The sequence below is a fragment of the Pongo abelii genome, chromosome 5, assembly GCF_028885655.2.
Source record: "Pongo abelii isolate AG06213 chromosome 5, NHGRI_mPonAbe1-v2.0_pri, whole genome shotgun sequence".
NCBI lineage: Eukaryota > Metazoa > Chordata > Mammalia > Primates > Hominidae > Pongo > Pongo abelii.
The window spans coordinates 65,374,031-65,387,840 of NC_071990.2; the positions used below are offsets into that span (position 1 = coordinate 65,374,031).

Genomic DNA, 13,810 nt, shown 5'->3' on the forward strand with positions numbered 1-13,810 from the left:
TGTAATAGAGGCACTGGAAAAGAAGATGTCAGTAAATCTTTCCTCAAATGAGCAAAAATAAAAATAAAATTGGAGAGGGATATTGATATGGTTAAAATATTATTAACAATGACTTCTGACTAATAACATTTTTGATATAACTATGTGGGGAGGAAAGAGTAAGTAAACATATTTGGTTAGGGGGATGGTGATAAGCTAAGTTTTAATTATCCATAGGAACAATTAGGTATGTGAAACTCAGAAGAGAAAGGTTCAAGAAATGGCAGTATAATTGTACTATTTAGAAATATAGAGGTAAATATCAGAAGTATTAAGAGTGTTGAAAGAAGTTGCTTCTGGAAGCAGGTCTGCTGTGTTTTATATTATTCTCCCACCTCCTCACTGCTGCTTTATACAGGCAAATCATACCTTTTCCAGAGCTGTCGCTGGTATAACACCTCTTTCTTCCTAGTGTCATTATAGAATTAGTTACCTGATTCTGTAACTGTTAAGTGTAGTCATTGCTAAGCACAGGGCCCTCATTACACATAGGTGGAAAAAGCAAAGCATTTTGAGGAATCTGTGAATCTGTAAGTCCTTTAAAACCAGATTAGTCTTTGTACATTGTATATTTTTTTCTAATACCTCAAGACTGCCAGACTGCTAACTATAGCTAAAATTCTGAGGTGCTTCCCCTACTTAATTTATGATATGATGATGCTTTTTTTATATAATTGTATACACATGCTATGAAGATTCTAATGTCCCATAGACATATCAAAGCTTCTTTTTTGCTTTACTCTCTTCTTCTAATTATTCAATTACATAAAAATATAAATATCAGTTAGTAAGGAACTATTTCATCTTTATATGTAATTAAGTGTAATTTTGGTTCTTGATCTCTCTCTACATCTATCTACCTCTCCCTCTCTATACACATTTGTATATCTGTGTTTGTACCAATATATTATAGGCATCTTGAACCCAAACCTAACGAACTTTTTCCGTAGCTTTCCTTTAATGTTCCATTTAAATTCACTTCCCCAACTCCTTACCTTCATCCTGGTCCCCGTAATCATTTGTTTTTAATTTCTTTTTACAATTTTTCCTGTGGAAAGTTAATACCATATAAGGCAATTAAGCTATTATATCTCATATATGCCTATATATACATATTTATATATATTTATTTATAGGTTTGTGTGTATATTTTACATACATACTTATGTATAAGAGATTTTATATATTATATATACACACACATATATTTGTATACACATGCTCTAGTATATATATTATACTGGCCTTATTTTATATATTATGTGTATGTGTATAATATATAAAATAAATGTGAATAAATCATTTTTTTTGGTCATAGCTTTCTGTCAGAACTTTGAGAGTTAAATCCTCCAACCCTTCTAGGAAGTAGTATTGCCAGTCTCTGACACACCTGGCTTGAATTGATGCCTGAATCAATTCAGAATTTACTACATCTATTGAGACACTGTCCATCCTGATTACTGCATAACAAGTTCACCTTATGTCTCACGCTAGTGCATTAATCCAGGTGCAAAAACTACCCCCTAACAATTGTATGTGAGCTGGGTTTTTGTACCATTATCATAATTTTTTTGACATTAAAAAGAAAGCTCATTTCTTTCAATATGAGAAGCCTAAAATAGAGTTAACTGAAAGTCATACACATGAGGACAAGTTATTGATTGTAGTGGCAGGAGACTAAGTGCCAAATGATGTTGTATAACAGATTCACTGTGACAAGTCTAAACGTCTGGAATATCATCTGTGGGAAAATTCAACTTCTTATTTTAGCCACTGTATTTTAATATTTTAGCATTTCTTTGTTAGCAAAGGTAATCTTACCTGGATGAATATATTCAGTTATACATTTTTTTCATATCTTTTGTAACTATCTCCAATTACCTTACATATTTAGTTGGATTTTGTTCAATATCTCTCTTTACCGGAACATAAGCTCCTTTAGGGTAGGGAGCCTTCTCTGCTATGTTCACCAGACTTTACTGAGAGTTTTCAACAAGGCTTGGGACATAAAAGGCACATACACATTTGTGACATTAGCAAATAGAAAATGCAATTGCATTCTGTGTCCATTAGTGGTTATAACGCAATAAAATAAGATATTGGCTATTAAAATTTGCACTTGGATAGTAAATCTAGAATATAAATCTTCAATGTAAACTCTGTAAGTTTTATTCCTTCTTTGCAATTGTTCCTCTTGCCATTTAAGCTGATTTAAGGGCTTACTTAAATAAACATTGTTTTAAAAAAGCCAAGGACAGTCTATAAAATAAGTTAATTAAAAGTACTATTAATGTTTGTAATTCAATGATATAAACATCATTTTTCAAAGTGCAATTTCAATGTGTAAGATCCAGCTTTTGATAAAAGAGAAATGGATTTGCGAGTTCTAAGTGATAAAGGCAATTTTATAATGAGGTTTTGGATTTGAAATGAGGATGAGACAGCTTGGACATAGTAAGCAAAGCCCATGGAAGAGAACATGGACATCAAGAGTCTATACCAGTACACAGTACCCAAATACCAGGGACAATGTCTTTCTCCACTGCGTCCAGATTAAACAGAGCAAAAGAGTGACGGATCTCTGAATAAAAAAGATATTCAACTCCAAAACTGATATAAAGGAATTTTGTCTTGAAAAAGTCACACATTGACTTGGCACATTGACATTTTCTTCTGTTAGATGAAATTAGACCCATACATTATACGGAATTCATTATGACACAAATAACATATATTTTTGCACATTTGAGTTGTGAAAGTGAATTTTAAATCTTGTCACATAAGGGAAAAGTGGTTGAGCACAATTCAGCTGCCTGTTTAATGTAGCTCCTGCCTACATTAACAGAAAAAGGAAATAGTAAATGCTATGTTAATAATGTTGCTGTCCTTGACAAAAAGAAGTGATTACTATTAATCTAAAGCTAAATATAATCTAATACCAAATATTTTCCTAAATGTTTATGTCTATAGACTTACAGTTATCAATCAAACAAAAAATAAACACTAAACCCTTTGTGTTTAAATTATTACAGATGCATAATATGTAATTAGAAATTTGAAGTTGCTTTTACATCTTTTATTTCCCATTCAATTAATTATCTTTATATTCTATTTTAATACATCTTGTTAAACTAGGAACTCAGCTGACAAATTGTACCAGAGTAGACCAAACTTTGATGGAGAGAAGAGATAAAATGGTGAGCAAGTAGAGTTGGGGAGTCTCCTCAGATGAACTGATAATTAAATCAGAATTTCACAAAACTATAATAACTTCAGTGGATAAAATGGGTGATATAGAAGAAAATAACAGAGGCCAAGAGTCTAAGAAATGATTCCCATAGAAAGTTGCATCTCAGTTATGGTATGAGGATCAGTACTTGCAATAGGATAAATGGGGTATTTTAGGCAGCAGAAACAATATGATAATAATATCTTTACAATAACCAAAAATGTACAATTGATCAATTGTCCATATTTTCCCAAACTATGCTTCTTTATACATGTACTCAAAGCAGATTGTTTTACTTCTTATGTAGATTCGGCATTTGGCAAAAAATATATTCAGAAGACAGCTTAGTTATCTCAAGCAGAAAATATTATAACTGAATATAGTCATATGTTTGCATGTGTATATGAAACATATCCAAGAAAAAATATGCATCGCTTTGAAGCAAACATAATTATATTTTATTATTCTGAACTATTGAATTGTATGTGTTTTCTAGATGGCATTATTATCAAAGTTATTATTTCTGAGATAGGACTTAGGCATTTTAAAAATATTTATACTTTTCTAGTAGATATATAGATATTAATATAGATATAACACAAATGTAGACATGACTACATGTAATCATATTTAAAGTCCTTAAGCACAAGTTCATAAACTTTTATCTACAGATTGATAATATATAATTGTGTCTAGTAAATAGGAGACTTCTTGCTAAATGAGTGAATGACTATTTTAGAAAGCAATATAAATTTATTGTTTATATTCATCTTTCCTAAACTTAAATCACTAATAATTAAAACTCAAATTCATAAGCCAATATTCTTTAGGAAAGACAAAGTTAGACAATACTGCAAATCTACTGATAAACTGATTTATATCTTTTGCAAGAGAAAACGTAAGCCTTTGATTATATGCCATCACTTGTGTACTTCTTATTCATTAAATTCAGTCAACTCACTACATGTGTAAATTTGGGCTCTATTTGTGATAGTGTTTAATTAAGAATACTCTAGATAAATTAATTATAGAATGGCTTCAAATAGTCAACTTTGTAAATGTTTATTACCTTTTTCCAATTCTAGATCCTGCAAGTCTCCATAAAAATAAGAACCGTGACAGCCTTGATCATCACAAAACCTCAACAGCTAATAGAATACAAAGCATAAAATGAAGAAGTATTGAGTTAATCACTGATAGCCTGTGTACATATTATTTAATGTGTTCTTCAAAGAATGCCCTGATTTAGATAATTAAGAATCATAAACTTTCCTGGTCAGAGTCTTGAAAAATTTATATCCTTAATAACTTGGTTAAATATATTCATAGGCATAGGCAAAGCTAAATTTTTCTGAATAATATATTTGGTTACCAAATTTTAACATATTTAATATTCTATTTAATGTTATTTTATATTTCTTGTCTATCACTATTACCATTTCATTCAAATTTTGTTTTTTTGTGATGGAGCAAAGCTAGAGTAGAAATAAAACTGGAATAGAGAGGGGTGTGTATTTTGGTTCTGGCTCTGTCACTACAAGATGTATGATCTTGAAAAATATACAAAAGTATAACATCCTTGTGTTTTAAAGTTTAAGATTCTTTAAGTAAAACCTTGCAGTATCATGACTCTCTTGAAATGGAACAACCTAAAAATGAATAGATTTAAACATCTCACAAAACTGTAATGCTTTAGCAGCCTTGAAAAAAAAAAAGATTTCCAGAGAAGGCTAAGAAAAATAAATGCTATTAAGTGTCCGAGAATAAGAAAAAGCTTTATCTGTCCATGTATGAAAGAGAAGGTCAATTTGAATGTCAAAAGAGCATGTAGAGAAAAACAAATACATGTAACTTTCTTGAGGGGGAAAACTTCTTTTTGAATGTCCAGTCATATATCTTTCTTGGTCTGAAACCAAACTGTAACACATATTTCATCATATTTTTCTATATTCAACTGTAAATTCTGAAAGTGGTACACTTTTAATTTCTTACCTTCCACTGAACCTAAAAATGGACATGTGAGCCAGTTTTGCTCAATGACATATTAGCAGGTTTTGATTGTTATTCTAAAAAGGTTCTCCTTACAGAAAGACTCCATACAGTTAGCACCACTCTTTTCCCTTGACTCAAGTGTAGAAATAATGACTTAAGTCATTGCAGCAGCAATTCTGAATGCATGAGCCTATAATCATGAATTAAAAACTAAGAAAACCATTATCCCATCCTGGTACTGTCAAGTCACTGGACCAACAACCAGTAGCTGTCTACCTACAGAATTCTTATGTAAGAAAAAGTGAACCCTATCTATTAAGTACAACAATTAATTGAGTTTTCTTTTACTTGTAGCTGTACCAATATGCAAACATATATTAAAACATCTTAAATCATGTGCCACTGGTAACATCTTAGATAATATCATTTTAAAACAATGCTAAGTACCACATTTTGAAATGAAATTAGAGAGGTTATCAAAAGAAAAATAAAGAACATGTTAATCTTTCAAATGTTAAGATACATTTAAAATATCAGAGCAAGGTGTTATAACAAATAATTTTACAAAATGTGTTTCTTAGTCATGTTGAGCTCAGTATGTTGTTTCTTATTCTAATACTTCTAGCAGCAGTAACAACAACAAGGTGAATGGTATTGCTAAGTGGATATATATGGTTCTACATTGATAGCTCAATAATTTTGAAGATAATGGGCAATGTGAAACTTAGAAAGTATACTGTTTTATAGTTGAAATTTAATGTTTCTTATTTATTATATGTAATGAACTTTGCAGAAAATGCTACTTTTTAGGAAGTATTAACTTAATCTGATAGTTTTTGTGTATATAAGATTTGTTACCAAGATAACCTCTGAAGCCATCAAGATTTCTCAGGAAAGACACCTGCATATTTCTTTCTAAGGTCACATAACTTTCTCTCACCTTTTCATTACTTATTCTCTGGAAATACTTCTAGTTCCTCTCCATTTTTGCTTGCCAATATAATTTCCATTTGTCTAGTATTATTTTATCCCTGCTGGCGGAGAACCTAATATTGGATGTATTTAACTACTCATCCCTCAGGATAGAAATCCACATGATTTTAGTGCTGTACAAATCAGATGTTAATAAACTGAGATTTGAGATGTAAATACATTATTGTAATCTCTGTGGGAATTGTGTGAAAAAATAAATATGAAACAAAATAACACAAAAACTATATTATTGTTAGTCCCGTATCATTAATACTAGTATGCCAAAACTAAAACAATATAGCTTTTTGTATTTTGCAAATGCAATTTCTCACCAGAAATTTAGAGGGCTAATGCCTCTACCTTCTATAAGCTCCCTGATGACTTTTGCCTTTATGTTTGGATAAAATTTATGTTGTGAAATAATTGATACTGACAGCAAATGCCAATCTTCTTTTGCTTTACCTTTACCTTCACAATGGCTGTCTTTTTTATGTAAATGTTTTTAATGCTAAGCATATTCTAGAAATGACAGTTGTGTAACAGATATAATAATGTTATTTCTGTTAGATTATCCATACAGAAATACTTTTTCCTATATTATAGCCATGCAAACTTATTAAGATAAATTTACTGTAAAAGATAAAAATGTAAGATAACTTAAAATCTAAGGATTTAATGAATTGAAGATAAAACACATAATTTTACTTATTAATTTTTTTTATTTTTATATGGTTATTTAATTCAGATAAATAGAACTGTTATGAATTTGATTAATTTCTTTTATAAGAGACAAAATATCTCCACATTTTTGCCCTGTTTGCATCTGGCAGGTTATTTCAGGTTTTGGAGTATAAATGTGAGGTTTCCATTTGCTTGCAGACAGCAATATGTTGTTGCACATGGAGCAGATATGGATTTACCTGTATAACCAGGGGCACAGAGGCAGTTGTATCCATCAGTCCTGTAGACACAATTTTCTTCATCTAGACAAGGTGAGATTTTACATTTATTTACATCAAGTTCACAGAAGGGCCCATGGTACCCAGGTTCACAATTACAAAAAAATCTAGAGAAAAGTGGAGAAATGAGAAATAGCCATGTAACAATGATAATCATTTATTATATATGATTCATATTTATATTTTAAATTCAAGACATTCAACTTAATTGAAATAATATATGTATATCATTTTTTTTTTGAAAAAATATAGCAATTCCCCTTGCAAAATTTTGTTTTGCTCAAATGTTCTTTATGTGTGAAATTTTGAAAAACAATGTGTTGGGTAAATAATTACTGTAACCTGATAAACACCTAGTATCAAAATATAGATGAGTTCATGTCCTTTGTAGGGACATGGATGAAGCTGGAAACCATCATTCTCAGCAAACTATCGCAAGGACAAAAAACCAAACACGGCACGTTCCCACTCATAGGTGGGAACTTAACAGTGAGAACACATGGACATAGGAAGGGGAACATCACACACCGGGGACTGTTGTGGGGTGGGGGGAGGGGGGAGGGATAGCACTGGGAGATATACCTAATGCAAATGACGAGTTGATGGGTGCAGCACACCAACATGGCACATGTATACATAGGTAACAAATCTGCACATTGTGCACATGTACTCTAAAACTTAAAGTATAATAATAATAAAAAACAAAACAAAAAAAGAAATTATTTCCAAGGGAAATATTAAACTGAAACTGTATACTTAGCAAAAATATCTCTTCATAGTTTTTCATTTTAGAAGTCTAGATAAAGAAGCTTTAGCAACTTTCCTTAAAATGTTTTTGAGCTAGATTTCTATTTAGATTTTTTAGGAAACTCTTCCTAATTAACTTCACTCATCAGTTTATAACCACAGAAGTCTAACATCCCCCATGCTCCTTCTTTTACTTCTTCAACCTACATTAATTAATTGAGTGCCAGACATTAGTCATGTACCCATATTCAAGTGTAAATTAAACTGGAGCTTGCTTTTGAAAGTCTCAGAAACAAGACAGGAATACAATACGTAAACATTACAGTAAATACATGTCAATTGAGACAGGTCCTGTGAAAGCATGGCTAACTGCTAGAGAAGAGGTGACAGAAAAGGTCTTACTCAGTATTAATAAAGAAGGAGCAGGATCAGTGTTTTAAAATTCTGAATATGAATGAAAACATGCAGTATTTTTCTTTCTGTGCCTGGCATATTTCATTCACAATAATGTCCTCCAGGATCATGTGTGTTGTTACAAATAACAGGACTTCATTCTTTTTTATGACTGAAGAGTATTTCATTGTTTATGTATACTACATATTTTTTATTCATTCATCTCTTAAGTAAAGTAAGCCAGACAGTAGGGGAGAGGGGATAGGAAAGGTTAATTGATGGGTGCAAAGTCACAATTAGAAAGGAAGAATAAATTTGATGTCCTATTGCACAGTACGGTGACTGTAGTAAACAGTAAGGTATTGTATATTCAAAATAGCTAGAGCAGAAAATTTTGAATATTTGCACCACAAAGAAATGATGAATGTTTGAGGTGATCTCTATGCTAATTATCCTGATTTGTTCATTACAAACAAATGAACAAATGTGCTGTAATACAATATATTATGTAGTGTAATGATACAATGCATTCATGTATCAAAACAACACAACAAAACAACACATAAATATTACAATTATGTGTAAATTAAAATTAATAGATAAAGAGAGTAACGAATCTTTGTATCAGTTGGACAGAAGGCATTAAAATGTCACATGCAATGGGATACTGGGTGAAAGAGTAGAGTATTTCCCAAGAGCTCTTCATGTGACTAGGGAATTGACTATAATCACCTTTTTGGAGTAACACTAATCCAATTACTAACTTCTCAAATTTTTGTTCAAATAGTCAAACTGTTTTTCTCCATCTTATTCATTTTGCGAATATCTCCCCATCTAGGGAGAAGTAATGTAATGAATCTACTAAATGTCTTACTAAAATCAAGATGTTTGTTAATAATACTGTCTTTGTTTGCTACTTTGTGTTCTCACTGAATTAATGATGATTCCAAGGAATCACAGAATAGATAGGAATTGGACACAGAATTCTCAGAAACAGCAGTGAAAGGTATCTCAAGAAATGATTTTTTTTCATATTGACAAATTTAAAAATGTTATATTACTATAAAAACAAATAATGACTTTCATTTCAATTTAGGTATTTCTTTCATGTACTTCTGACAGCTCTATTATATTTTTAGAAGTTTCAAAATCTACTTTCTATTTTAAAATATTGAATACTAGAAAATTATTTGGGGATATCTTGCTTTTTCAGTGATTTATGATAATCACCACCAATTGTTTCATTTTTTTTAAATACTAGTTTACTATTTAATTTATAGAATTTTCTCTCTCTCTCATTTTGAAAATCAGAAAATCATAATGTCCCTTGTCTTTTGTTACCCAAATTTTGTTTTCTGTTAATACAAGTGATTCTTTAGTGGCTTCATGATCAATCAGTACCCAAGTACCCTAAAATCTGGAAATTTGGACCACTAAAAACAGGAGATGCTCTTCATTAATGATTCTTCTCTGAGTCAATTTTCTCCATGCTATTTGCCAAATGGTACTTTGTTCTTCATTTACTAGTTGACATTCTACTTTTAGAAAGAGTGTCTTCATTTATTCAATGATTTTGTATCAACATGGACTCATGGATTTTTATTTTCTCAATGGATCAAATATATAATAATTACTATTTATTTTAATGTTTAATTTGTCTGAGATTTGGCTAAGGGAAGCTCTTCAAGCTGGCTTCTCTTCTCTTTTGACATATCTTCAGCATTCTTTGAGCATTCCCACTTTCTAGCACAAGATGTTCCAGGTTTATCTTAATGCATTCTCTGTCCTAGATTTGGCATCAGCCTTTTTTTTTTAGGAGCCCTGGCTTCTTTAAGTGAAGGATGTTACTTAGAAATTAAATTATTGATATGTCCATCACTATATGTATAAATATAGCTATATGTATGGATACATTGTCATATGTTTGTAAACATATAATTGTATGTATATAACTGTGTTTGTGTATACATACATAGTCTATTTCTGTATCTTTGTGCATGTTTTTGTTTGTGTGTGTTTTAAACACATACATATGAATGCATGAGCTCATACCAAACACTCCAATCATAATTTAACACAATAGGGTTCATTTTAATCCAGTCTGTTCCTGTATCTGAAATTCCTTTTTTAAATAATGAGAAACGTGATTTTCATTATCTTATATACTTACTTAGTTGTTCCATAAGTTAAGGGAAATTTTTGTGAAATGTCTTTTTGTCATGATGAAGATGTGGGTTTTGCTGAGTGTTAATTTTTTTTTGTCTGTATAGTTATCTTGAAGATACATGAAAAGATTCAGATTTTGACACCTACCCAGAATTCTTGTTTTTTCAATTATGATTTCCTTCTGAATTTTGCCTTTTGAACACTTTGTTAGTTTTTACTAAATGTTATTGTTGCAGGAAGTCAGGGACCCCAAACGGAGGAACCGACTGAAGCCATGGCAGAAGAACATGGATTGTGAAGATTTCATGGACATTTATTAGTTCCCCAAATTAATACTTTTATAATTTCTTATGCCTGTCTTTACTGCAATCTCTAAACATAAATTGTGAACATTTCATGGACACTTATCACTTCCCCAATCAATACCCTTGTGATTTCCTATGCCCGTCTTTACTTTAATCTCTTAATCCTGTCAGCTGAGGAAGATGTATGTCCCCTCAGGACCATGTGATAATTGCATTAACTGCACAAATTGTAGAGCATGTGTGTTTAAACAATATGAAATCTGGGCACCTTAAAAAAACAACAGGATAACAGCAATTGTTCAGGGAATAAGAGAGATAACCTTAAACTCTGACTGCCAGTGAGCCAGGTGGAACAGAGCCATATTTCTCTTCTTTCAAAAGCAAATGGGAGAAACATCGCTGAATTCTTTTTCTCAGCAAGGAACATCCCTGGGAAAGAGAATACGTGCCTGGAGGTATGGCCTATAAACGGCCCCCACAGGTGTGCCCGTCTCTTATGGTCAAGACTGCAGGGGTGAAATAGACCCCAGTCTCCCATAGCGCTCCCAGGCTTATTAGGAAGAGGAAATTCCCACCTAATACATTTTGGTCAGACCCGTTGCTCTCAAAACCCTGTCTCCTGATAAGATGTTATCAATGACAATGGTGCCCGAAACTTCATTAGCAATGTTAATTCTGCCCCGGTTCTGTGGTTCTGTGATCTCGCCCTGCCCCCATTTGCCTTGTGATATTCTATTACCTTGTAAAGTACTTGATGCGTGTGACCCACACCTATTCGCACACTCCCTCCCCTTTGAAAATCCCTAATAAAAACTTGCTGGTTTTTGTGGCTTGTGGGGCATCACAGAACCTACCGACATGTGATGTCTCCCCTGGATGCCAAGCATTAAAATTTCCCTCTTTTGTACTCTGTCCCTTTATTTCTCAAGCCGGTCGACGCTTAAGGAAAATAGAGAAGAACCTAAGTGAATATCAGGGCAGGTTCCCCGATATGTTGTATTCATTTTTTTGCTTCCATATCCATCCTTCAAATGTATTTACTCTAATTTAAAATGAACTTCTCAAAGAGTTCTGCTTTTTTGTTTGCTCTTTAACATTTATCATGTAACTTATTTTATGAATCTCAAATATGTACCTTACACTTCTGATTTTGAAAGTGATGTCACACTGTAAATAAACATACATGTACTATCTCAAGACTTATGGAAGTTTATTTTTCTAAAGTTTTTGGCACACAGATAACTATGTGAAGAATTATTTTTAATAATATGAATCATAATGATCCTTTCTTCTAAGAATGCTTTGCTTCTATTTCAATAACCTGTCTTTCCTTTTTGCTTTCAATCAAGACCATTATTTTTTCTTACTTTCTACACTACTCCTGAAATCTGAACTTTTCAACATTGCAAAAATATGCTTTACTTTTACATAAATTCCAAGCATTATTAAATTTCAAGAATCTGTTAAGCCACAGATGCCTGTTCAACTGGAATGTTTGGGGTCCCTGCTTTGTTAATAATGATGCAAAAGGCCCTGGGATTCTAGAGTCCATTTGGACATTTTCTGAATGGCATCTAAGATTTTGTAGAGATCAAAAAAAAAAAAAATCATCAACATTAACAGCAGCCCTGGTGAAACAGTTTACAGAAAATATTCAACTTATATTTCTTACTTTCCACCACACTAAACAATATGAGGGCAAATTTGTGTGAAAATAACATTTTACTCTAGAACAGAGCATCTACCTTTAATCCTTGTCTCCGCTTTCCCAGAAAAATTTAAATGTTTGTATTTTCTCTTCCTCCTTTCCTCCCTCCACCTGCCCCACCCTGCTCTCTTCCTGCTCCCTGTCTCTAATAGGAAGGGCAAGCACAACGCTGAGCACTTGGGACGTCTTTACTTTGCACTTAACTTTGGCCTGTCAAAACGTTAAAAAAATAAAAGTGCCTAGGGTATGTCTGAAAAGATCCTCATCAAATTCTTCCCCTCCTGGCCTCTGGCTATAGTGTGCAATTCCTTCAGCTTTGATATAATTTTCCTTTCACTATTACCTGCTGAGGGTCCCTTTATGCTAACCACCTCTAATAAGGCTAGAGAAAAATTAAAAGTAAACCTGATTTTTATTAATGTCCTAAGTGATCCAGTCAAATGTACAGTAAGTACTGCATTTTATATTAAAGGTCCCTAAAGTATACCTTCCTTTGATAAAACTCAATTTTCATAGCTTTTAAAATATACATATATAATAATATCTTCTATTTTGAGAGAACAATTAAGACCACGAAATATGTATGTTTGATGAAATAAAAATTTCTCATTTACATAAAAAGCTTTTACTTCAAAAGTTTTAAAATTAAACTTAAATATATTGTCAAAGTATTGAAATTATAATTCATATTTTTAATTTGACATTGGCCTAAAATTTTTCAAATAGGTGTTCAAGATACTTTTTCAATCACTAAGATGCATTTTAACAGTGACTTCTGAAGAAAATTCAACATATTAAAATAGAGATAAGGAAGAGTAACTATAATTTGCATAAAATGATATTGCCAAACTATAAAAAGATGGAAAAATGCAAGATAATCACATGAATTTATAGCCCCCAAATTAGCCATGATTACATTTCATTTACATTATTCTCATATACTTTTTCTCTTATTCCAGATGAGAGAGGAATTAATAAGTAGTGTATTATTTGTATGCTTCTGAAGAGTTATTTTAAAATACAATTATTAAATAGATTGAATAGTATTACAAAATCCAAACATAGCACAGAATGTTTCAATGAGAGTTTTGATTTTAAAATGTGTTTGCAATAAGATTAAAACATACTTGTTTCAGTAGATATTTTTTAAAAGCTTACATTCAAAATAAGAAAATGAAACCACTGGTGAAACTTTCTGATAAGGACTTTTTAGCCTATGTTAAAGCAGTTCAAATTGTGAAAGAATTTATAAAGCATTTCTACTTTTTTCTTGTGATATAACTGCATTCGTGAACCACAC

The 13,810-nt window shown here is 31.7% G+C and overlaps 1 protein-coding gene across 1 annotated transcript in view; it reads right to left on the bottom strand.

The window, feature by feature from the left end:
* Window positions 1-13,810, bottom strand: part of EYS (eyes shut homolog) — a 1,986,267-nt gene that overhangs the window by 1,197,702 nt on the left and 774,755 nt on the right. The window contains 1 exon segment of the mRNA NM_001374351.1: window positions 7,153-7,298. Within this exon segment, the coding sequence (NP_001361280.1) occupies window positions 7,153-7,298 (146 nt within the window).